The sequence below is a fragment of the Ramularia collo-cygni genome (assembly GCF_900074925.1).
Source record: "Ramularia collo-cygni strain URUG2 genome assembly, contig: RCC_scaffold13, whole genome shotgun sequence".
In the NCBI taxonomy this organism is placed as follows: domain Eukaryota; kingdom Fungi; phylum Ascomycota; class Dothideomycetes; order Mycosphaerellales; family Mycosphaerellaceae; genus Ramularia; species Ramularia collo-cygni.
Window position 1 is genome coordinate 306,026 of NW_019716267.1, and position 25,230 is coordinate 331,255.

The 25,230-nt window shown below is 53.0% G+C and overlaps 6 protein-coding genes; 4 read left to right on the forward strand and 2 right to left on the reverse strand.

Moving 5' to 3' along the window:
* Positions 1–510: 510 nt before the first annotated feature.
* Positions 511–1,258, forward strand: RCC_08044 (uncharacterized protein; the record flags this gene model as incomplete). XM_023773296.1 has 2 exons in its annotated part: positions 511–672; positions 806–1,258. The coding sequence occupies 2 exons, from the start codon at positions 511–513 to the stop codon at positions 1,256–1,258; spliced, it is 615 nt and encodes a 204-aa protein (XP_023629064.1).
* Positions 1,259–1,930: 672 nt separating this feature from the next.
* Positions 1,931–2,949, reverse strand: RCC_08045 (uncharacterized protein; the record flags this gene model as incomplete). XM_023773297.1 has 2 exons in its annotated part: positions 1,931–2,688; positions 2,739–2,949. 2 exons carry the CDS (start codon positions 2,947–2,949, stop codon positions 1,931–1,933), a joined length of 969 nt encoding a protein of 322 aa, XP_023629065.1.
* Positions 2,950–14,082: 11,133 nt separating this feature from the next.
* On the reverse strand, positions 14,083–14,706 carry RCC_08046 (uncharacterized protein; the record flags this gene model as incomplete). XM_023773298.1 has 3 exons in its annotated part: positions 14,083–14,163; positions 14,215–14,491; positions 14,573–14,706. 3 exons carry the CDS (start codon positions 14,704–14,706, stop codon positions 14,083–14,085), a joined length of 492 nt encoding a protein of 163 aa, XP_023629066.1.
* Positions 14,707–16,035: 1,329 nt separating this feature from the next.
* Positions 16,036–17,132, forward strand: RCC_08047 (uncharacterized protein; the record flags this gene model as incomplete). XM_023773299.1 has 2 exons in its annotated part: positions 16,036–16,179; positions 16,239–17,132. The coding sequence occupies 2 exons, from the start codon at positions 16,036–16,038 to the stop codon at positions 17,130–17,132; spliced, it is 1,038 nt and encodes a 345-aa protein (XP_023629067.1).
* A 2,479-nt stretch (positions 17,133–19,611) lies between these two features.
* On the forward strand, positions 19,612–21,297 carry RCC_08048 (related to oxysterol binding protein (Osh7); the record flags this gene model as incomplete). XM_023773300.1 has 3 exons in its annotated part: positions 19,612–20,207; positions 20,307–20,504; positions 20,649–21,297. 3 exons carry the CDS (start codon positions 19,612–19,614, stop codon positions 21,295–21,297), a joined length of 1,443 nt encoding a protein of 480 aa, XP_023629068.1.
* A 1,392-nt stretch (positions 21,298–22,689) lies between these two features.
* RCC_08049 (uncharacterized protein) lies at positions 22,690–25,041 on the forward strand (the record flags this gene model as incomplete). The annotated part of the gene is made up of 1 exon (XM_023773301.1): positions 22,690–25,041. The coding sequence occupies one exon, from the start codon at positions 22,690–22,692 to the stop codon at positions 25,039–25,041; it is 2,352 nt and encodes a 783-aa protein (XP_023629069.1).
* Positions 25,042–25,230: the final 189 nt, after the last annotated feature.

Below are 25,230 nucleotides of genomic sequence, written 5' to 3' on the forward strand. Positions count from 1 at the left end.
AGTTACTGTCCTTGATGTTCTAGCGAAAGGCGAGTTTTGGCCAGGCCCGGATCCGCGTCTGGCTGGTGGAAGATGGATGCCACACCAGCCGGGAACTCGCATATCTACAGAAAACAGACACCCAAAGGCGGGTGCGCGAACTTTATCATCATACCCTGAAGGCGATGTAGTCCTGTTGGCGATCACAACTCTTCTGCGGGTCGTTTGAACTACACGTTGAAGCCCCTTTTGCTCTACATCGAACATAAGCGCTTTTGAGTGTACGACTCATCTGTCTTAGGAATTACATAGCATCGTCCTTGACAGATTGTTCAGAAGTCACTCCAGCTACCGCAGTCTGCGACCGCAACAATTTATTGACTTGGCGAATTGGTKGAACAAGCGAGCCAATTCTGCACTAGCAAAGTCAAAATCGCTTTTTCGGGCGACTCGCCGATCTTTTCAAGTTCTTTCGCTTCAGCTCCAGACCACTTCCGAAACTTCAACTTCAACATCAACATCAATCGCGAAATGAGTTTGCCACGTCCGCTCAACTGGCTCGACATGCTCGACGAGCGCATCGGCGAACTTGCCCCTGAGCTTTTCGACATGATCAAGGACGAGGTGTTCAAGACCCCTCCCGGAGAGCGCGATGTTCTGGACATAGCTCGACATCGCAACGTGATTTCCAAGGTACGTCAACAACCTCCTCCATCATATCTCTTCGTCGTCGAGCGAGCGGCCGGCTTCCGAGGAGGTCTCTAGAACTCCACAACCCAGCAACTGCTTCAAGACGAGAAACGGCGCACTGCTAACCTCCTCACAGGACCTCTCCTTCATGGCCTTCGACCGCAAGACGCGTGCTCAATACGCCGCCTGCTACTACGGTCTTGGCTCCACCATCCTCATCACCAACATGAAGCACCTTGGAGCCTGGTTAGCCTCACTCCCATCCGACCACATCCCTCTCCTCGAGCACGTAGACTGCTTTCGTCCCTCGCGTGTTCTGCACCCTTGGCTGCGCTCTTGGTTCAGCCTGCCCGCTTTTTATCAACACCAGTGGGAGGTCCACAGCTATAACCTGGATGAGTCTGCTATTAAGGATATTGCGCGTATTTACGGTGGGGAGGAGTTGGCGAAGAAGGTTTGGATGGTTCGACCAGGCGATCCGATTGATCTGCTTCTGAAGCAGGAGGAGTTCGAGGCTCATCAGCCGGTGTTTCAGCGAAATGCTCCATCGTACCCATCGTACCGATACGGATTCGTGRGGGGATACTAAATCTTGAAGATCACCGCATGCGGTTCTGGTGGAGCACCTCACTGCTCCTTGAACTTCGACAWGGTGAGGACATTCTCTCGACCAAGGGGACAGTGCTGGACGGGAGATCAAGCGGTTCAGCACCGACTGGCGGGCCAACTACTCATGGTTTACTATACAATCATCAAGGTTTCAAAACTTGGTCATGTTCTTGCATTCACATCTCAACTCACTTTCCATCCTACGCGTCCAGAATCTTAATGCCAGTGTCTCGCGAGCCTGTTCTCGGTCCATCAAGCATTGACCGGCTCTGGAAGAAACCAAGGCGATGGGAAGGTGGCATGTATTTGCTTCCTGCATGGATGATCTGGGGGTTTCTACCTGCACGGAAACACTCAAAACCATGACACCCGCAAGTTTCAGCATTCCTTTCATCAGCTCGAGTTACTGGCGGTTGAGAGATCCTGCACGCCATACATTTATTTGATCGCCTCTCATGCTTATTACCGCACCAGAAGAAGCTCTCTGCTGCGTGTGTGCCTTGCTAGAACAACACTGTATTGAATCTGATCGAACTACTGTACAGAATGGAAACCCCAAAATGAAAGATCCCAGCTGAAGAACTCCTTAAAGCGTACGCCTTTACCGTGTAATGTCCCGATACCTTCAAGCCAACTGCGTCCTCGCCTTACGCTACGCCTTGTTTGCTTTCTTCGCGTTCAGATCTCGCTCCTTCGCTTTACGCTGCGCCTTGTTCGCCTTCTTCGCTTTCCTCCTCAACTTCTCGAAAGTCGTACCCATCCTCGCCACCTCATTCTCAATACTCGCAAGGGTCACAAAGTGACTCTCCTTACGACCTAYGCCCTTCCACACAATCCCATGTATGTACTTCACCCGAGGGGCTGCCACCAGGCCAAACTCCTTTTCCAGATACTGATGGCACATTGCTTCGATCTTGCCGTCCATCCAATTCAGCCTCTTCAGGGATCCAGTCACCGCAGCGGGAAGGCCGTCGTAGGCTGTGAAAGCCGCCTCGTATGTCTCCACCCACCATTCCTGGCTTCCCATTCCTCGAGCAATCGCATCGACGCCGCAGAAGTGCCGCAACATGTACGAGTTCAGGTGGTTGAGCTTCTTCGCCTGCCTGGGATGTCTAATGTTCGACTCTTGAGGTTTGCTGAATTGGTCGTGCACTCCCGTGCAAATATCAATGCAAGTATCCCACCGCTTGTGATCTTCGGTGACCTGTAACGCCGATCGTCTCTCGAGCAGCTTGAAGGTTTCTGTAAAGGTGTAGGGGAAATCGATGCCGAAGAGAAGGTGTAGAAGCTTGCGAACGTCGCTCTTGTAGAGGTAGTAGCTGCGGTCCCAGCACTCAGTAAGCGGCACAAACTTCAGGCGGGTTATCATGTCGTGAGCGTGGATGTGAAGCCCTTTCAACACCCCGATATCTTTGGAAGATTAGCTCAAGCTTTAAAATGCGGGATGGATAGGGTCGTACTGATGAGGTGCTGCTCGCAGTGCAGCTTGAAGCACTCTTCGCAGAAGCGCATACCATCGCTTTTCTCAAGTGTCGACAACCCCGTGACCTCCAAACACGAAGGCGACCGGCATCGAAGACGCTGCGATCGGGGAGGCTGTTCAGCCAAGAAGAACACTTCGAGGTTACTTAGCAACGCCTCTGCCTTGCCTCCGACCGCGGTGAAGCGCATCTCCTCGTCGGATTAACGCAATTTGCGTAGCAAGCTGTGCATAGACTGATGGTGACTGGAAAGGTCGTTCGACACAAGAACCTCTTCAGGATCGGCCCCAAATTTTTCAAAGAGCGCAACGTATGTCTGACTCTCGTACCAAGCAGGAGTGAAGCCCGGGTTCTCATCATGGAGCGCCAGACTTGCCGCTTGGCCCACAACATCTCGATTCAGGCGTCTTGMACGTGTCATGGTAGCCACATCTGCACTGGGGGTCACCGGTTCGTCGTTGAACGGAACTCCAGAGATTTGGCCCCTGAAGTGTGGTCCAAGAAGGAAGTCGCGACTGATGAAGGAAGTGCGGAAGAGTTCGTGGCGGCGTTGACGGAGAAGAATCTGAAATAGCCTCATCGAGGTTCGAGCAAGACGAAGCTGGTCGGTTATGAGGGGAATTTGGCGCATAATTACTTCTTCCACCTCAACTGGCAGAGCCATCCAAAAGCAGGGGCCCCACGGCGGAGCGATGGCAAGCGGAGGGCCCGAAGGAATATGCGTCTGTGTAGGATGTGTCGGCATACTCATGGTTTCGTTGTGCGTGACGTGGAAGGTTGAAGTGTTGGTTTTAGATGCGGGAATGGAAGGATGGACGGTGGATGGTGGAGGTGGAGATTTGTAGGTTACACGAAATCTTGGCAACTTCGCGACAGCCCCTGCCTCCTTCCCAGACGCTCTTGTGTTCATTCCTTCCGTGCATGCTGTGCCTTCCCTACCTGCTGCGGGAGTATAATGATGTCAAACCGATCAAAAATTGACCGGGCAGCAATCCAAGGTTTGAGAAGGAGGTAGGTCAGCCCCCTAAACAGCTCACACGATCATGCCTTGCTAGATCTTCTTCACGCCCTGCTCCGTTCTCGAAGTAGGATTGCTCAACGGCATTCTACTCTCTCTGGCAAGACACGTCGAACTCTTGGATGAGAACGGCTGCTCCTGACGAGACGGGGCTGGAGCGGGCTTGACGCGACCCGGCTCGTGGAAAAGAGTATTTTGTTACAGCGAGGAGATACCTCCAAGGTACAACATCTATTCGCTGACCATGAGCAGCTTCAACCGCGACGAACTCAAGGCATACAAGGTCTCATTTGTTCCACAAGCAAACCACGTCGTCGCCCTTCCGACGCTATTCTTCATCCACGGCTCACCACGGTCGTCCTTTTGACGCGTTTTCCCACCGACAAATCGCAATGCTACAGATCGACACTATGCTCCGGTGGAGATTATGGATACCGACGCKTCGCGACGCAAAAATGACAACTTGAGGCCGTTGGAAGATTGAAGGATAGAGGGGGGATCAAACTCAGCCCCGAAGAAGCTCTCACATCCTTACTACACTTGCCACTTTACATAGTGAGCGTAAGAGCTGTACCTTTCGCCTACCTTACAGTTCTTTCCTATGCCTCCGGGTGACACAGAATATGTAGCTACGCGTAGCTCTTCCGCCGTTTCCACCAAGACGCGTCTCCACCGCTTTGTTCTTTCGCGGCCAGAGTAATGCGGCCTGTCTCTCCATCTACCCACCTGCCTGAGGGTAACAGAACGTCTTTGGGACGAGTAGAGTATCTTGCTGGACGTGTATGCTCCGACAGATGGACCATGTAGTATTATCTCGTCTCCGGCATAGTACAGGGGAGCTGTACGCGATATGTCCGCGAATCTGCATCGTCTCAATCGATAGGACATCAAATGACAAGCAGCATCGAGCCGCAAACCAAGCAGTAGCCAGTTGTCCAGGCAGTTGTTGCCTTTCTCTCGTCTAAGCATGTAGCCCATCTCTTTTGTAGCCTTCCCGATATCCAGCTCCGACACTCGTAGAACTTTTTCTCCTGTAACCTTCAGGGCGGAAGTCATACAACCATGAGTAGATCCTTGGACAGAGTGCGACGAGTGMAGAGAAATCGCTTCCGTCGGTACTCCTCCGTATTCTTGTTTAGGTGAAGTCTCGTAGATGAAAGGCTGCGTTTAGAGCGGCAATCCTCGTTCTGCTCGTCTTCTTTGGCCCCGTGGTTTGTGGAGAAGGATGCCGCATCTCAAGCTGACCCAAGTAAACGCTCACCCGCAGCTTCCTTCTGGCACGAGTYGGTGTGATTAGCAGATTGCAGAGGATCCCAAGGTGCACTCGGCGATGACAGCGGTGCTTGGAAGATACTCATCGCGGCAATGTTAGACAATGGGGTGCTTGACGGAGAAGGCATTAGAAAACTCAAGAGAGCCTCCGACCGCGGATGCGTTGATATGGTCATCAAATGCATCACGTTGCGGTATTACGAACAGTCATTGTCAGTGAAGAAGTGCTCGTGAACAGTGACTATGGAGTTCATTAAGATGGGAGAGTGGTGGTGGCGGCCGCCCTTCCAGAGAGCCTCGTCGATATGGCCGAAAGCGGCGAAGGACATGGCTGGGAAATGGTCGACAAGCCCACCCACCAAGTCAGACATGATCTCCCGGGTAAACTCTTCAAGTCCCCGGGGAATTAGCAAGAGTATATAGAATCCAAAGTATCTGCTCTCTCCATCACTTCCGGAACGACCCTCCGGGAGTGATCCAGCCAACAAAGTAGTCAGGGATTACTGGTGAGTTGGCGCAGCGGATAGTGGCTAACATCTCMCAGTACACGTCACTCATCTCGGGATGTACGAGCTCTTTAGAGCATTGCTTTTTGCTCTTTTGCCCTCATAAATCCAAAACACATTTTTTTTTATCGTTCATAAAACCATATTACTCCCCTGGTCCACATCTGTATTGTACTTATTGCTCATGCAACCAACTGTTGTTGTCATTGCTGTATTCAATATTGCCGTGAGTTGAACACCTTCTTGCTCGCTGTTTTGGACTTTCTGTTTTGGGCTTGCAGCGGTGGCGTCACTTTACGTACCACGCGTAGGACCCACACCCCACCTCCTCCGCTACCGGCAACTCTCCAACGTGACACTGAATCGATGTAGCGATGCTCCGCCGTGATTGTATGAGCAGTGCTGTATGTGCAGCAGCAGTGGCAGATACTTCCCGCAGCGCATTCATCGATCGAGAAACAACTGCTGATATCGTGGCTACTCGCAGAGCTCCCACACTCACACCTCCTCCGCCGCTGACAACCCTCCACCGCACCACTCAATCGACGTCTTAATACTCCGCCGTGATTTTATGAGCAGTGCTACGTGTATAGCCGCAGTGGCAGATGATTCCCGCAGCGCACTCATCGATCGAGAAACAACTGCTGATATCGTAGCTACGTGCAGAGCTCCTACACCATCCTCAAGTCCGCTCGCGTCCCCAACCACTGGCTGTAGCGCCTGAGAACGCCGCTCACCTCCCTCCTGAAGCAACAGACAGCGCAATAGTACTMAGGGGAAGGCGCAGCAAAGGCTGTGCAAGGGACACACTGTCGGTCACGACTCCAGCACTTGCACAGACCGGCAGGACCACAAAGCTAGGAACGGAGGCGAGTATTCCATCCATCGAAGCTCCGCAAGCAATTCGTTCGTTTCCAAGATACAGCACCGCCAACCCTGAAGACCCCAGGAAAAACAGGCCGGCGCATGAGAAGACGCGGACACGAGAACACTGTTACTGTTGGCGGACACCTTCTCGAACTATATGCATGGAGGCAACATCGCTGGACTGGTGCTTGGGGTGGAGGAGGCAGCCACGTTATTGGCAAGTTCACGAAGCACAGTCTGGGAGGAGGGCAGAGTTACAGACTGAGAGACGGTACGCGTCATAAAAAACGGACAATAGATGAGCCCTGTACTTCGGACATGAACGACTCGCACGTCTTTCCATGTCTGCCTCTCGATACTCTTCTGTCCTCATCACCTGGCAGCGTTTGTCAACGAAGCTGGTTTCGCCCTCTTGAATTCTGGGGACTTTTGTAGAGGACAGACGAGGAGAGAAGTTTGCTGCATCTCCAGCGATGCGCCCAAGCTCTGGTGGAGGCACAGTCTGGAGATGAGCTATGCAAGCCACCTGGCCATCCCGCACGAGTTGTACACAAGATATGAAGGACAGACGTATGTAGCGAGAGAAGCAGAATTATCATCCAATTTGGCTACAGATGTGTCCGCAGCACCAAGTCGTCCCCATACCTAGATATCTTGTTTGGTCTCACATCTTCCATGGCGCGTCATGGAGTCATCCATTGAAGACCCATCGTCCAGCGAGTCCGCGGACCATAGTCTTCGCGTTTCAGCTTCCGATACGCGTCTCTTAAGAAGCCTGTAGTGAAAGATGCTCGATGAGAGTTCCATCGTCAAGCACACACACCGTAGAATATACTTGAGGCGAAGTTCCCCGTCCGGATGCTCCATTGTCCAGGGAGCATGCTGCCTGGGACCGTATTAGCCAGGCGGCATGTTGAACACGAGACCTTGGAGTAGCTGTAACATCCGAAGATCGCATCATCTAGAGAGCATGCCAGTGACCGTGATCAGTGGGAGAGGCATCTTGCCCAAGGGTACATCTTCCAGTAAGCACGCCGCGGGTCGTGTTTGAGCGGAGACTCAACGTCTAGAGGCCTTTGGCAGGCGGTGTATCGTCCAGAAAGCATATCGCCGAAGGCGATTGACAGGACGCGCATCGTCTAAGGAGGCGTATCGTCCAAGGAGGCGCATCGTCCAAGGAGGCGCATCGTCCAAGGAGGCACCATCCAGGAAGCGTGCCACCGAAGGTACTTGACGGAGTGTGCATCCTCCACGATGCCCGCTGCAGGCTAGACGCGGCGGAGGCACGTCATACAGAAGCACGATGCGTGGTGCATTTGATATGCGTTCATATGCATCCTCCGGTCAGTACTTTGCTGTCCAGGTTGAGAGACGCTGGCACAGGCCTGGGGAGCAGAGGTAGTTGAAGCCATGCAGTTTGTCACAGAACGTGTCTTGCAGGTATGCATAGAGCGGCCTGCGCTGAGAGACTTAGCGTAGCTATTCCTGCTCGCTCTCGCAACGACAGATGTCCAGGCAGTCATGTCTAGCCGTCACTAGAAGTACCATGCCCTCCAGACGCAGGACGATTGGTCTTTCATGGGCGCGTCATCGCCTGTCGCGCTGGTAAGAAAGCAGCAATGGAGTCCATCTGATGGAAGGAGTCTCGCGAGGGGTTTTGATCTTGTCAATCATCCGTCTCTTGATCCTGGTTGTTTCCGGGGGTGAAGAGCCGCTGCTCGTGTTCTTTCTTGGTTCTTCTTCTCTCGATACGCCGTAGGTCGAAATATCGGTCCTTTCCGGCGCGGAAGCTCGTGGTGTTCACTGTGGGCAAGGCAGAAGACATCTGGCCCAGTGGTGTGTAACGTGTCTTGCTGCGGTGCAAACTCGATTTCAGGTGAGCCGTGAAGCAAAGATGCCGCCGGGGGCTGGAACTTGCTAGATTATCTTGCAAGTCTTGCGGACTGGCTTGTTTGCTGATGATCCGCCCTCTTCGGAACCAGCACAGTCTGCATTCTGAACGACACACTTCGCCTCAAGGACGGAGTTCACTAATGATTCGATTCCGTCTGTTTCAACCGCAATGTCTATCTTAAACGCTCCGCCACAGGTCACAGACAGGACCAAATTGACGTTTTGAACCTTGAAAAATTGCGTTCTCAAGGCACGGAAGCAATCGCTCACGGTTTCTACTCTCACCAGCCCAAAGGTCGATGGGGTTTGTGAGAATACAGCCCAAGAACGTGACAGACTTACGCCGGCCTGACAACATCGAGACCGCCAATTCACAATGACATTACTGAAAGTCAACGGAAGGACTGTGTGGATGAGAAAATTGTTTTGTTCATTCCATCATCCACAGACATTCCGACACCTTAACGCGTAACGACCGCGACAGCCCAGACATGAGGAGCGCTGATATGCTTTCCCGCAAGTGGAGTTAGCTACCGCCGATAGCACCGTAGAGTGCAATCCACACTATCTCTTCCCATGGAACAGTCAGAGCAAGAACTGAGCCAAAGCAGATCAACTGGTTACCCCAGAACATCTGCCGGGAGGAGTATCATCTCTCGTTTTCCGTGACGGTGAAATTGCCACGCCAGTAAGTGAATGAAAGTAAACCCCATAAAAAGTCCCGTCTCTGGCTACCGCATCAACTACTCGAGTTGCTAGATGGAAGCAATGATTTTCACGCCAGGTCGTACTCATAACCGCAGTAGGTCTCCAAGGTGAACAGCCTCTAGTTGATAGAAAGGGAAAAGCCGTGTGAGGTGATTGTACGAGCAGTGTAGACTAGGCACAGCCTCAACGCCAGCACCGCTCGAAGAGCTCGCAGGTCAGGAATGTCTCTACATCAGGCTCTCCCACAGAGAAGGCGAAGTCAGGAAGGATCCAAAGTAGATCGTGCCCTGCGAGCACCGCTCCTTCTCATCCTCCATGACGGTGAGGTTACTACGCCAGTTGGCGCGGCTCCAACGCTGGCATTGTTCCAGGTACTTGTAACCAGTACCCACGGTTGTCTCGGGAACAGCTCGTGGGCCGAGGCGGATCGCGATGTTCTAGACGAGGCTGTAAACAAAGCGTGCTAGACACTTATCGTCGTCGCTGTTGAGTGGCTTGCCACGCCAGACGTTGTTCATGAAATAGAAACGGAAGTCAGAGATCTAAGTGATTCTCGAGCGACAGGGTCAAGGCATCGAACAACATGATGGCATCCGGCAGGAGGCAGCTTAACGAGCTCCTCCATGGGCCCGACCCATTTCTTGATGTGGTCCTTGTMGAGTGAGRATTTCTCAGCGCTGAAGTCGCTGATACCACGCTCACGAGGACCACTGTCCTCTGTACGCTGCTTGAGATTGGAGTGCTTCTCGCGCGTGGCTACGAGGACGGCTTGACAATCTGGACGGCGGCGGCCCTCGCCCTCATCCAGGGAAGCTTCTTATATATCCTCCGGACAGAGTAGTCGCACATTTCTGCGTACGGCGGCGCCTCACTCWTTTCAATCGCTTGTTGTACGAAGATCGTCCCTTCGCGATCTAACTCCCAAACGCAATTCACGTGCTGTGCTCGGATCAATCTTGCTGGAGGATCCCAGAGTCCGCTTACTGGCTACCGGTCGGTGTGGAGAAGGGCAGCACGAGTCCGTTCTCTGGTTGATTTTTATTGTAGGCATGTAAATGCTTTGATCGTGGAATAGCTCGCCCCGGAACCGCTTCGGGAGTCGATGGGAAGTGCTGCTGATCTCGCAACATCCCCATCATGTGAGTGAAGACGTATAGTGCAAACCACTCGATTGGAGGAGCCCCCTTCCTGCTTAGCCAGAACGTGGCAGCCGGGGCAGACTTGCCATGTCCTACCGTAGGTCGCCGGTGGCAAGGCGTCGAAGATACCTTCGATCTCTTCTGTATGCGAAGCACACTGATGATGAGGCGGCGCTCAAGGTCGTTCATTTCGTTGGCTCGGTGTCCTCCTTGCCGGCATGTACCTCCAGCTCCGCTTTAGCTGGGGAACGATCGGTGAGCGTCTCTTGCTTTCCTCCTGCTCCAGAGTCTGCACAAATCAACTTCCGGCGTTCTGTTCTCCTCGCTCTTTCCCACGATGCCGGTCTTCTCCCCAGAGAATCTTTGCCCAACATTTGCGCTCTCTCTTAACGGAGGAGACAACGATTTCTCATCCACCAACAATGAACCGAGCTGGGAAATGTTCGAGATGAGGCACATAGAGTGAATGAGAGTGGTGGAGCAACCTCCGTAGTTGAAAGCTCCATGGCAATTGTCGAGGTGTTAGTGGTTAGGGAATACGCTGCTTCTCCGCTCGTGTCTTTGACCGTAGGTGGTAGAGGTATTTGCTGTTGGCGAAGCACCGCAGGGAAATATTCATGTCCAGTTTTGGGCGGCGCACTTGGAGCTCTGTAGTATGATACTCGTCGTTTCATAGGCACTTTGCAGAAGAAGTAGGATCTCGCGCGAGAGCTGTGATGATTGCAAGGGATGTCGGTGACTGAGACGCTCGAATAATGCCAACGACGCCGATGATTGTGTTCTCCGCAGGCTAGAGGTTGGAAAGATGGCTCGTTTGCACAAAGGAACCAGCTCAGTCCAGGTTCCGTGATCTTTCCCAAATGCATCGAAGTGACCCCAAGTCCACGCAGCTTGCTTGTCCTACAGCGGGAGGTAGCGGAGATCCTGACTCTTACTCTTGGACTTCCAAGACCATTGTGGTGTGCAAGATGCTTCGGAGCCATTATGCGAGGTTGTCGCTGGCTATACACTTGCACATATTAGCAATCGCACCACAGACGTGAAGTCGAAGCAGCATGGCGAGCCCACCAACAAGGTGACGCCAGATCTTCTTTCCAATGTCCACACCGATACGTTATGACTATCCCGTCCTTGATCTCCAAGGGAGGGAGGGACGGGAGTGTGCGGTATTGGAACAGGAAGCCGGCGGGTAAGCAGGGCCTTTGCGGAGTGTTGGGCACACAGCTGACGGACAGCGAGCTGGCGTCCAGTGAGTACATCGGATGAAGAGACATGTCTTCGACTTTGGGCGACACATAGTGGTGATCATGCTGGTCATCTGTTGGTGTAAGAGTGGGCGGAGGGAAGAGGAGCGGAAAGATCCATCAGGCTGCATTCGTCTGAGGACAGCTTCAGACGGCAGCGGCAGCGGCAGATTCGGCCTGATTCTGGAAGCATCTGCCCACGACAGGTGGATGATTTGCAAGTGCTCCGATAGATGTCATGCAGTGGAATGCCGTCGATGCCGGAGCGGTCTGCTCAGTGCTGGCTAGTCTCAGATCAGTTGATTCCTTTAGCACAGGAGGGCATGTGGCTCGTTGACCTGCATACTTTGAAGAGTACATGTAACTCCGACAATTTCAAGACATTCTCTGACTTTGTCGTCCCCATCAGCAACATTTCTCCCGCTTTCGAACAGCCTCTCTTCCATTTCCCAGCAGCAGAAATTCTCTGCTAATCCACAACGCCCACCCAGGATACGGCCGCAGCTCGACCTCGATCGTCCTTCAGGCCAAAGCCTTCAGTCAGTTGGAGCCACAATAGCGTCTACAACGTAAGACTCCTGCAATTCTCRACCGCACCATCTCGCAAGCCATTTAAATCTCAGAGGGAAAGAGAAAGGAAGCAGTGATACGGCATCTGCATCGATCGCTCTCGCGGGGAAGTGGACGAACCTACCTTAGCCAGCAACATCTACCGAGAGACTCCTGGCGGCCATCTTGGACATCATTTTTCCACATCGACGAAGTCTCGCCGGACTCACACAATCAGACATTCCTAGAGCAAGTCGCAGTCTTTTCCACGACGACCGAGATAGTCACGGAGAAAGAGACCTACCTACTCAAGGAACAGTCCGGCAGATGGTGTCAAAGAGAGGGCAGCTCATGCCATAACGTTCGAGTCGATGAGGTCCTCCTGCGCTACCTTGGGTTCCAAGCACTCAGCTTCTAGATGCGGCCGTCTTTACCGTGCGTGCTTGGATAAGTCGCCGGATACCYGTGCCACGGACTCCAATGTGCCGCAGCGGGAGTTCCATTCAAATAAGATCTTGCCTTCAGGAGGAAACTGTCGTTCGAATACACTCATCACACGTCGATCAAGACGCATTGTTGAGCCTTGCCGGCACTCATGGATATGGACTGGAGCAGACCTAGTCCCTTCGGCAGGATCCTTACACATGATCTCGACCATGTTGATCTGCCACGCACGGGTCGTGGATATCATTGCTATCCAGAGGATTCCTGTCATTCTCGATTGAGAAAGCTTCCGAGCGGGGGATGTCGAAATCAATCAACACACACCAGCTAGAGTTTGCAACGATATCGTGCTCCTTTCCGACCCTCGAGCTCTCAACCACCCGATCTGCATCTCCGAAGATCTGAAGCCCGGTGCTTCCAGAAGATATGCAGTTTGGAGCTCCCTCTGGCAGACTTTAGCTGGATCGCTAAACGATCGAAGACGGAGGATTGCGGCGTTTGCCTACAAAACCCCCCGAACGGTGTTATCCTGGAGACCAGCAGGTCCTTGAGTATTGCGTGGAGGTCAGCTCGGAGTTTCACGTCATTTCACTGCTGCCCATTTGTCGAAGTCGATACCACTTTCAATGCTGCCGCACCAAGTGGCACCACGTTTCTTGCTGGAGGCTGAACTCCTATTTCGGTGAGGATCCGGTACCTTTGCGCTATGCTGCAAGTGCCGAAACGTTCTACAACATTTTAATCACCATTCTCTCAAATCCGGATGCCGTCCGCTTTCGATAACCAGCTGCTTTGAAGTTGACACTTTCCATGCGAGCTTCCCTGTGGAGTCATGTTAACAGACTAGTTCGCTCTCAAAGCTACCAATTACCAACTCAGACGGCCGGTGAGGCTCGCTGTCAGTTGCTGACGACTTTTCCCAGCAATCTTTCCCTGCCGCCGCAGGCTCACCAGTGAAGGCTACTGGACCACGACATTACAATTTCCTGGCATCTTACAGGACTAAGATTCCTGTGACGCTGGCTTGAGGATACACTGGAGACATACCTTCGGCTGCTCGGGTTCGGAATTGCTCTGGTTCAGAGGAACATCCTGGCGTATGCTTCGGGGACGGGACGGCTCAGCGATGCTCGATTCAGCTTTGCTTCTTCCCAAGGTGGCCAATTCTCTACAAGACAAAGACCGATTTCCCTCTTCGGATTGAGCATCGTGAATCGTGCTCCATGCGGCCATGACACTCCTGTGTACGCCTTACGCAGGAAGGATACCAGGCCGTCGTGGAAGCAGGAAACACAAGGCGTCCTCGAAGCACGATTGAGAGCGGTATAAAGCTGCGATCACAGATCAAGATGACGCATGTGATATCGAGTCTGTGCGGGGTTTGCCCAAACTCAATCACATTTCAACCTGCCGCACTCAGCCCGTTGTACCTCCTACTCGTTGGCAGGAAACGAAGAGCAACTCGAATGCAGCTGCGCCCATGACTACAATATGATCAAATCACGGTTTCAACACTGGAGCCTGTGTCTGCACGGAAATTTGCTCATCTGGAGGCTCGTTCGAGGCCAAATTCTGCGTCCCTGAGTACATCCATCATGTACAGCCCATCTATGCAATCGTCCATCTGCCAGTCACTTTCAAGCCTAAGCATGATGCAGGGGATACTTGCGATCTCTGATGGCCTTATGCATCAGCAACAATCTCCTCTGCGCTCCTCAATCGGGAATAACTTGGAGTCGAGTGCCAATCTGGGAAGCACTTGCGCTGGTCAGCTGAGCATGGTATCCGCATTAGTGTGATGCTTGATTAAGCTACCTCTGCCGTGCGGGCAGGCATATTGATCCTGCTGAGCGTCGATGCTAGGGCATACGCTCGCCTAAACATGACCTTGTTGGCCTCGCAGACCTCGTGGTGTCTCGGAAGCCTCTTAGCGATACGGACATGCCGGGCACCACTCCGGCTATTGAAGAAGTCCAGCTGTCGTGCGTGGATGCGTTTCGATCGCTTCAAGCTGTGCGACAACTGAGAGCAGAGAAAGAAAGCCACCCGCTTCCACGGGCGCTTGCAAGCGTGGAAAACGTGGCCGGACTTACTGAATGCAGACTGTCACGTGACTTTTCTCGCTTGGCAAGAGATCCGATTGGACCACTCCCTCGCCAACGAACTCACTGACAACATCATTTGCTTGCGAACAAGCTTTATGCCACCAGGGCTCACCGTACTCAAAGCCACGTTGGTGCTCGACAAGTGCCGCCAGAGCCAATCGCATCGCCGTGCCTTGCGGTCAGCGGGGCCATCCAGCTCCATTGCTGCCACTTCTTGCCGTACTTATGGCAGTGCCGCGGCGGATATCGTGGCTTCGAGGCGTGGAAGCCACCGCGGTCTCCGTCTCGTGTGAACTTGCCTAGCGATGCAGCCTTGCGAGTCTACAAGGCTGGCATTGGCTGGCTCAGCGCCCTCGCATCCCTTCGCATCGACAAAGTCGTGGTATGTGCGGGTCCATCTGCCGGCCGCACAATGAGTCGTCCCGTTGGACACTGGCAAGGTTTCGTTGCTGCGCAGGCCAATGACAAGCATCCGTGGCGCACCAAATGTACCAAAGCTAGCTGAAAAAGCATGGCATCGTTATGCCATCGAGCTTTGTCTCAGCTCGACCACCTTCGCCGCCAGTACTAGCCTAGCACTCTCGCACTCCTCCTGACGAGGATGGCGGCCTTGTAGCAGCCCTGGCGTTCGGAGCGTACGAATTCCTCTTACCATAGCTGGGCTGCAGGTCCTCGTGAGCGTAACTCAGGCATTGAATCTGCTACCCGAAGTTAGATGTGCGCAATGATGGCCCTGCAGTGAGAGGAAAGTCAAAGTGGGAGTTACTAAGGTAGGGCTATGACTGCTACAGTGCCGATCACTATAACTGCGGTCCCTCCGTACTGTTGTCGAGCATTCAAGTGGCGAGCCAGCGAACGAACAGCCTGTGGACAAGATCCAACACTCGACAAGATGTCGGACCAAAAATCTCGGAGAGGCCGCGCCTCCCGGTCTGTCTCCAGAAGTCCGTTGGTATCCCCAAAAGATGAGCGAGGCGATCCTCTCGCTCGGACACAAAGTCCGGCACCCAACGCCTTTGTTTCTTTCCATGCTGGCTCTCAATCTGGTATCGACAAAGATACAAGACGGGCGATTCGATCACAAGCCGCCAAGTCCTCCGCCGACGCCAGGAAACGAACAATCGCAAACAAATTGGCAGTGAAGCAGAGTATGAACCTCGAATCAACAGCTCTTTCAACTTCATCTGTGCCTGCAAGCGACTCAGCAAGTAGCCCATCCTCAGCTTCGACATCGGCACAATCTTCCGCTTCCCTCAAATCTGGACCAACATCAAGACATGCATCGGGATCTTCTTCTATGATAACCTCACAAATGGACTTGTCCCGATCATATCCTACGACAAGATGGCATCCGCAGATGCCTGATTTGATTGAATACTTTCTCACTCATTTCGTGCCCGACGCAACTATGGCAGCTGCAAGCGATCGTGAACCAATCCGATCACAGCTTTGGCCCGACGCTCTGAGAGATACCGCACTGTTTCATGCAATCCTACTCGTGGCAGCGAGTCATGCAACAGTATCGGGACGGATGACCGTATCTACCCCGCTGCTCATTCAGTTGAAGCGCACCACCCTTGAGAGTATCAACAGTGCCATTGAATGGGCGGGTGAAGAAGGCAGAGTCCAAGATTCTGTGATTGCCGCAATTGCATTGTTGGGACAGTGGGAACTTGTGAGTTGTTAAAGGAGTCTTGTGCATTCCAGTGCCAGTTCTTAATCTAACATTCGCAGGAATACGGCGATGCGCCAGCTCATGATACCCACATGGCCGGTCTTGTCGGCATCGTCAATTGCCTTCGTGGAGGACTGTCTGGTCTGCGGTCTCCGGGCTCCCAGGTCCTATCACCCGTTGTGGTGAATCTCATTGTCAGTGCCGGTCACGATGCAGCACTCTACGCGAACAAAAGACCGTCATTCGACAGGCCTGGTGGAATGCCTTCTCATACCACTGCTACTCTCCCCAGCACTCTCCCTTCCGGTCTCAAAGATCTCGAGATGAAACGGCTCATCATGCCGACTCTACTTCATTTAATYGGACGACTGTCACATACAGCATCTCCCAACCCAGCCGTTCAAGCCCGATTGGTAGATACCCGTCAGGCACTTAGTGACTGGGATCTTTTCACATCAACGGGTGCCAGTTTCAGCATATTCCAAACGATGCTCGAGGATCACATGAAGTGGCAAGCCCATTCCCATCTAAGACTCGCAGGTCTCATGCTTTCTTCGCTTCTTCTCAACGATGTCGATTTGCTCACATCTCTGTATGCTGAAGCTCAGAATCTCCGACCCGAGTTCCTTGTTGGAACGGTATACGAAGAGCTGGCCTTCTGGTCTCTCTTCATGATATGTGCTACCACTGGACAACGAGATATTCGACATATGCAGATCCTGAGACGGCTACAGATTGACCTGGGATTGGATATCTGGGAGGCTTTGCAAGAGTTTCTCTTGAGCTATTGCCATCAAGAGGTTCTCGTCGGGAGCTCTCATGCTCTTTGGGTTGCTGTGAGCGGCGTTACATATGAGAAGAGTGCGAATGTGGGAATCACAGACTCAACACGATACGTCAAAGGCTCACGACATCCGATGACATGGGTTGGGACTAGTGTGATGAACGAATGAATGTAAGCGGAGGACATATTTGAGAGAGTAAAGGCCGCTCGGTGAACTGAGTGGGAGTTTCTGGTGGTCTTTGGCATGGTATTGCATAGCGCTGGTCGACATTGCATAGCATGGAGGTTTGAGCWTGGACGGAGTGTAGCATTTTCATAGCGACTGCAACACGATGATTCAAGTGAGACTTCAGCAGCTGCACCGCTTTGTGGCCAGCGATCGAATGTGTTTGATCCTAGATTCAACAGTGGCTAGCCATGCCATCTACCCAATGTTTCGCCTGTTATACAGTCTCTCCCCGTCCTTGCTTCAACACCTCAACGGTTGGCAAGGTTGTCCGGCATTCTCATGCGGAATGCAGCCATCTTTCTCTATCCCCTCCGCTCTGTCTCTCTTTTGCGGTTGCAATTTGCTACTTCCAAATTGAAGTACAAGACATCCGAGAATCTTGCGGCTTCTTGTGTCTGTTCATTGTCGAAACCGTTCAATCAGCGAGGATCGATCGTTGAGTTCGATCTTTGGATCAGACTTGCAGCAAATGGCTGAGAGGGTTGATTGATCCGCAACTCTCCCAGGTCTAGACGTTCCCTCCGCCTTGCTGAGTATCAACCATAGTTCACTGCTTATGGTTCACGCWTGAAGTGTATGTGCGGCGAGATCTGCCCTGCAATGATCTCAGGCTCGCGTGTAGTCTGTCATAATGAGCAAACTGGTTGTCGAGATATCCAACAGCTATCTGCGTGAAGATCTGCTGTCAATGAAAGATGTCGTGAGGTGAGGTCATCGTCGCCTTGGCGGTCAATCCCGCCGCACGCTGTCTTTTAGTGACGCCGCCCTTGACCCTCTTCTTCCTGACAACTACCACCGTGAGTACTTTCCATCGATCCGCCTCTGCTCTATCCCTGCTAACATACCCTCCTCGTCAATAGGCATCTCTCAGTCGCTGTACGTATCTCCCCGCCATCGATCGTCGTCAACAAGCAGATACTGACTGTTTCCACAGATGTGCAAATATCACGCCACCAGCGCCTGCTACGGGGGGTGCTTACGCGACGCAATGTACGAGCTCCTCGAGAGCTGCTCAGACCGGCATGAATGGAGCTGGTACTGCCCATCCAAAGAGGTGGTCAGTCACGCTGTCGACCCGCATACCGACCGGTTGTGCCACGGCTGTCGACTCGAGAGAGATCTCGGGGAGACTGTTCCGGTGTGCCCCCGGCGGGATGGCAGGTTTGGTAGCGTGATGAGTCGGGCGGCGATCATGTGCCGCCCCGTATACTTGTGGAGCAAAGGCTATCCCTGGCAGACTGGTCGGATGCGCTGGGAGGCTGCGGTGGCGGCAAGTTCTTGGTGAGTTTGCATATCCCTGCCTCGTTCCGATACGCAACGGGAGTGACATGCTAATGCGTAAGCTAACACAGAGTCGCTCGGTATGTTGTTCCTTGAGAGTTCCTTTTCCTGCACATCTTCCCGCCCATCCACGCAGCAGCATCGCAGCATCGCAGCATCGCGGGGTAGAAGCAGCACGTACGAGACCATTGTCACCATCCGCCGGCCCAGAAGCAGCGAAGATGTCGGAATTCCAGATGGCCCATGCTTCGTCCAGGACCATATAGCAGGGAGAGCCGCATCTGCAGTTGGGGGCTTTGACAACATGTACTTTGCACCGTCAGCGTACGGTCCATCCCTTCCAGCTTGCTCCGGGGCTGTTCCTCAAATCAAATCTTGGAAGTGGTTGACACGAAGACTCCGCACATCAAGTTCTTTTCTCATCGGACAAGTTTCCAATTCCATGGCAGTCACCGGGCCTGATCTGACCAGCAAGGTTGTCGACCAAGTTTGGAAGTCTGTCCGCATATCATCCACAACGCCGCTGTCCCAGAACATGGTCGGCATGACTCTTCAAGACTGTGGATACATCTTGCTACACGGCAATCCATTGGAATAGTGCTACTCGGCTTCGGTTTGCAGCTGCTCCCGAGTTCTCAAGCATAACTCTTTCGTCGAGACACATTCAATAGCACGCCCGTGCTCTGCCGGCCTGGATACCTTTGAAGGACATCTCTGCCAAGGCTCATGGTTTAATGCGTACAATGGTCTGTCCAGACTGACTCCAATGCTCAAACTCTGGAGAACATTGTCGACATGTCGTCTGCCGGATGGTCCGGAGGAACGACCGATGATGAACTTGAACTGAACACGGTCCGCGCCGCCCCGCTGGGAATCCTTGGCTGCAATGACGCGCTGCTGCGCTGTTTCCTCATCACCCCACGTGCTATTGGGAGCTGCTTCCTGCCTACCTGGTTTTGCTGTGTAACTCAGCTGTTCCTTGTTCCCTCTCGTTCATCACCTCACTCGTACTTACCCGCCGTGAGTGCTCACTGACAATCCGTTGCGTCTAGCGGCTGCYCTCGCCAGACATCAGCTTTCTGCAAAGCACGGGCTGCCCCTCCACCACACCAAATCGATCGACCAAGCGGAGAACAAAATGGTTCTCGGGCACGCAAGAAACGCCCTTTCTCACTCTTCCACCCGCTCTTCTGTCGACGAACAACGCCCCGACGATGGCGACGATGAGACAGTCGTGTCAAGCGAGCAAGGCAACGTCCTCACCCACATCATCTCACAACTACGACCAGGCGCCGACCTCAGCCGCGTCACACTCCCCACTTTCATCCTCGAACCGCGCTCTATGCTGGAGCGAATCACCAATTTCATGGCACATCCCGAAACTCTCCTACACATGCCCACCATTGAAGACCCAGTCGCAAGATTCGTGGCAGTCACCAAATTCTACCTCTCCGGATGGCACATCAAGCCTCCAGGCGTGAAGAAACCTCTCAACCCCGTGCTCGGCGAGACATTCACTGGCTACTGGGACTACCCTGATGGCACAAAAGGCTACTACATCTCGGAGCAGACCTCACACCACCCACCAAAGTCCTCCTACTTCTTCATGGCACCCGAACACCGCATTCGAATTGATGGAACCCTCAAACCTCGCAGCAAGTTCTTGGGGAACAGCGTTGGTTCTTTTATGGAGGGAATTGCAGTCATGAGATTCTTGGACCGCGGCGAGAGATAGTAAGCAACCCTTCCTTTTCTTGTGCGAGCGCGAGGCATTTGAGTCATCGATTCCCAGCTCTTGCTGCGAGACGAGCTCCCGCTAACTATCTCGACCAGCTTCATCACGCAACCCAACATGTACGCACGCGGCATCCTCTTTGGCAAGATGAAATACGAATTGGGCGACCACGCAGTCGTTCGCTGTCCTGAGTCGGGGTTGGAGGCAGACATTGAGTTCAAAGTCAAGGGTTGGGTTGGAGGATCATACAATGCCATTGCTGGCTTCATCAAGGAGACCAAGTCTGGAAAGAATCTGTGAGTTCCGCCCTTGGTAGATGTGGGGAATAGCACCGAGCGGCCTCTCATGATACAAACCATGTTCTTCTCAAAGACATGACATGCACTCTCGCAACCGTTCTTTCCATGTCTACGACGCATGCTGACGCTCCTTCTTCTTAGGTACGAAATAAGCGGTTTCTGGAACGGTCAGATGCACATCAAGGACCTCGCAACAGGCAAGAAGGAAATGATTTTCGATGCCTCAAAGGCCAAACCGAGCATTCCGAAAAGCAGGCCTCTCGAAGAGCAAGGACCGAGAGAAAGCCAGAAGCTGTGGCATACCACTACGGACGCTATCAAGAGGGCGGATCAGAAGGTTGCTACGGACGAGAAATCACGAATCGAAGATGCACAGCGAAAGGAGGCTGCAGAGCGTACATCAGAATGGAAACCAAAGCTGTTCACGGCAACACCAACTGGCGATGAGGAGAACCTGGATTACATCATACCATTCGACGCAGTAGACACGAATGCGCCTGTGGAGAAGCAAATTGAGCAAATTTTGGCGATTGCGCCCATTCTTCCAGGACAGCAATCGGTATCGTCTCCGCAACAAAGCAGCGCATCAGCACCTCAACCACCTGCCGATCTGATCGATTTTGGTCAAAACGACGGAGCGTCTGCGCAAACTCCAGCTCCAGTCGCCGCCGCATTACAACAACCTCTCCAACCAAGCACCTCCCAGGCAGACAGTTCCCTTCCGCGTGGTGCTGTCAAACGGATGGACACTGATGGAGATGAAGACGTCTTCGTGGATGCAGAATCATGAGGACAAAAGGTCAAATTCAGTAGTAAAATGAACCATGCTCACTCAACTGTGCAACCATGAACCTTTGCCAAAGTGTTCGCTCTTGTGCTGAATCGCTCTGATCAAAAGCCTGAATCGCACATCCTGCAGCACACATATGATAACGGTATTGGATGCGAAGAAGCTACACCTCGTCATCATTCATGCTGCATGTATACAGTCAATGCTTCTGCTTAATTGTCAAGCTGGATTGCTCTGTTGTGACGCATGAAGCCTGTTCTTCACGCCATACAGTCTGAAGAATATTKATGTCTGGAGAAGCTACACCTCATCAAGCTGAAGAGGACGTAAATGGACTATATACTATTGATGTCATTTCCACGTTCGTTGCGGCTATCGACTACTCGAGTGAATGCAGAATGCCTAGATCAGATCCGGCTGATGCGGCACAAAATCGGCTACAAACTTCGRCTTCGGCCTGTCATCCGCGCCGATCGGTCGAATGCAAGGTACCTATTACAATTAGGAGAACCGCCTCGTAAGTGATTCATTGCTGTTCGGGAGGATTGAAAAATGCTAGTACCATCCAACATGACGACGGGCAGCTTTCCTTTGAAGGATGTCCGGTGATAAATAACAACGCCTGGCGCAATGGTCTGGACTCGAGGAGGTAAGGTACGGAGAAGAGCGGGGGAGACTCTTCTTCAAGGCACAGCCAAGACACWCTATTGAATAATTCGGGGAAGATCGTCCCGGTGTCAGCAATCGCAGCAGACTAGGGCGCAGAGTTCAGCTTTTATGGTGCCCTGTCATCGTGTACAGACATGCTGCAGCCCAGGTGTCCAGAACGGCGGCTATGCACATGTAAGGCATGAAACAGACGCGGTAGTGGCAAATGTCTCGCGTGAGTGCAGCACGTTTCAGATGTCACCAATGAGCCTGACGAAGACGTGCAGACAGTCTGCAGGAGCTGACTCGTCCAAAGGGCTTCGTCTGGCTTCGTCTGGCTTCGTCAAGGGTGGGACCTCGCTGGCGATTATTCGGCGGCGGACTCCGGAAATGTCTCCCGCCAAAAGGCTTATGAAATCGTGCACCAATGTCGATCATGGTTGGAATCTGCAGGGTTCAGTCTTTGTCCTCTCGATCGCAAGTTCGTTTCCTCTTCTTCAACTCAATTTTGACCTTACCACGAGTAAGGAGTCCCAATTTCGCCCGTGTGGCCCCATGATCGCACTGACGCTATCGCATTGAAGAGAACCGTGCTCGATACGCCACCTACAGCTAGTAGCCTCCAGGATAATCCGACTACCTCTGTCTATAAACACACGCAGCCGCCGGGGTCCTGGTCGACGCCTGCCCTGGTCCATTTGCCGCTTTATTTTTGTTTCATTATTCTCTTCTAATATCGACACTATGGCGCAACCGCTGGCGGTGCCCTTTTCYCCTCACAGCATGCTGCCGGCAGCTTCCATGACGCACCCGCTCACCATGGTTCCCGAAGGAGACATCACCATGCAACATGAGTCCRACCCGCTAAAGGGCAGCTTGCGAATTGACGAGTGCGATGATGAAGAGGATCCCGACAGCAAGCCGCGTGCTGCGAAGCGTTCCCGAATGTCCTTTCAGTGCGACGACTGCGGGACATGCTATACCGAGAAGCGCGCTCTGGCGCGGCACCGTCATACCGACCAGCATCGAAAGAAGCTGGGCCTGCCGCCCAACAAGAAGCACAGCTGTACAGTCTGTGGTAAGCTGTTCGGCCGCGGTCACGACCTCAAACGCCACTACAACGAGCAGCATCCCAACCATGCGGCGGATCGCACAACACCTGGCAGCAATCATTCGGGAGAGCCGGGCTTCAGCGGGTCTGAATATGGTGGGAGTGACCATGCCTTTTCAACAGACGGTGCTGCTGGGTCCTCGGTGTCGCCCATGACGGCGGCGACTGCCCTCTCTCAAACGCCCGAAGAACGATGCTCATCCAGTTCCTCCCTCCCCGATGAAAAGCCCTTTATGCGATACTTCAACAGTCCGGATGGTTTTCTCAGTCAGCCCAAAGTCGTCAGGCATGTGCGAACCATGTCTGACCTCAACAATCACATACCCATCATCCGTATGGATCAGATCGACGAAATGGATATCATGGATGATGGCCCCGCACCAACTGGTTACGACCAACCACGCTTGCGACCCAGTGCCTCTGTCGGCAGCCTGGCCCAGAGAAGCGACGCTTCCTCGATGCGACATTCTCAGTACAGCACCGACCACAGTATCAACACGCCAGCCTCTGATAGTKTACCGGACGTCCATCCATACATGACCAAGCCATCACCACTGAAAGACACCGCATTCTCTGCCAATGTCACTCTCAAGGCCAATGATGATACTGTGCAGCCGATGCTATGTACAATGTGCAGTGAAACATTCGAAGATGATCCGGACGAACTTCTTGTCCACCTCCGACGGCATCTGGAAGACTTTCAAGGCGAATATCGCTGTCAAGAATGCGACATTGGATTTGTCCATGAAGAAGATCTCAAACAGCACACGCAAGCCGCAATTAAAGGTCATTGCGGCTTCGGTTTTCATCATGCTGTGCCCTGCACCGGCCACCATCCTCCTTCTCAACTACCTTGGATCGACAGTCTGCCAGACTCGGACAACTTTCGACTCTGCAACAAGCTGCGACATTGGGAACAAGCTCAACTTTCGGCATACGTTTCAGAGGTAAACAGTATGATCGCGTCTCGTAGAGATGGTACATTCCAGCGCTGGTCAGTCGGGGAAATCATGCGCGGCTCTCGCAATTCGTTCCGCGTCAGTGTCAACACTTACGCATCGGCACCTTGCGACGTCGACGAAGATGGGAAGACTGATATCGGAGGACTTCAACAACGATTCCGACACATGTCTTTGAAGAAAGCAGGGACATCTTTGAAAAGCATCATTCGCAAGCAACGCTTGCCGCCATCCATACCGGAACAGCCCCCTTCAGTCATGAACAAACAGCTCCAAACGGCGATTTCCCGCGGATATCTATCACGAGCAGAAAAGCTGCTCCGAGAAGGTGCACAGCGGAGAGCCGTCCAAACTGCAGATCCCACCCTAACATCCGAGGCACTCTGGGGACATGGCTACCTTTTCTCTCGAAACGCAGAGCACCGCGTTTCCGAGGAGGTTGCCGGCACATGCGCCAAATGTCACATCACCAAGTCATCTTTCGAAAACGGGCTCAACAAGATCAGGATGCTGGTCGCTCATGGCGCAGATCCCAATCAACCAGGAGGACTTTGCGGACACCCGCTGATCACAGCCGCCTGGATGGGCAAAGCAGACGTTGTCAAATATCTACTTCACAAAGGAGCGAGGATCGAGGAGAATGTCGGAACCATTTACGGGACAGCTCTCTGCACAGCTGCAGCTCAGAGCGATTCTTCGGGAGCTCTCAAAGTCGTCAACGTCCTCCTGGCCGAACGCGCCGACGTGCATYATCAAGGACCAGAAGGAACCGCTTTGGAGCTTGCGAGAAGGAAAATGGAAGCCCTGTCTATGGAAGCTTTGGGCATGAGCTCCGCACTCGAAGATCACCCAGTCCGGACAATTTGGTGTCAAAGAGTCATCGAGGTGCTGGAAAATGCCGAGAGATGCACGACACCACCAATGACTGGGACGCTATACTGCGCGGATAACAGCTTGACTAGACATGATAGCCCGGGCGTCGCGACGTTCAAGTCCTTCAGATCTCCGGCTGTCGCCGCGGGATGATGATGAGCATACGACACGGCCATGGACATCATTCACTGCGCGGTACACCTTTTGATGTTGCTGTTGAGGAGAATGTCCGGAGGCTGGGTCCTCTGTCAAGAATGGATCTTTGTACAATGTGTATTACTAGCCTCTCGCTGATATCCCGTCAAATACACAATTTTTCAATACTCTTCCACATCACTGACT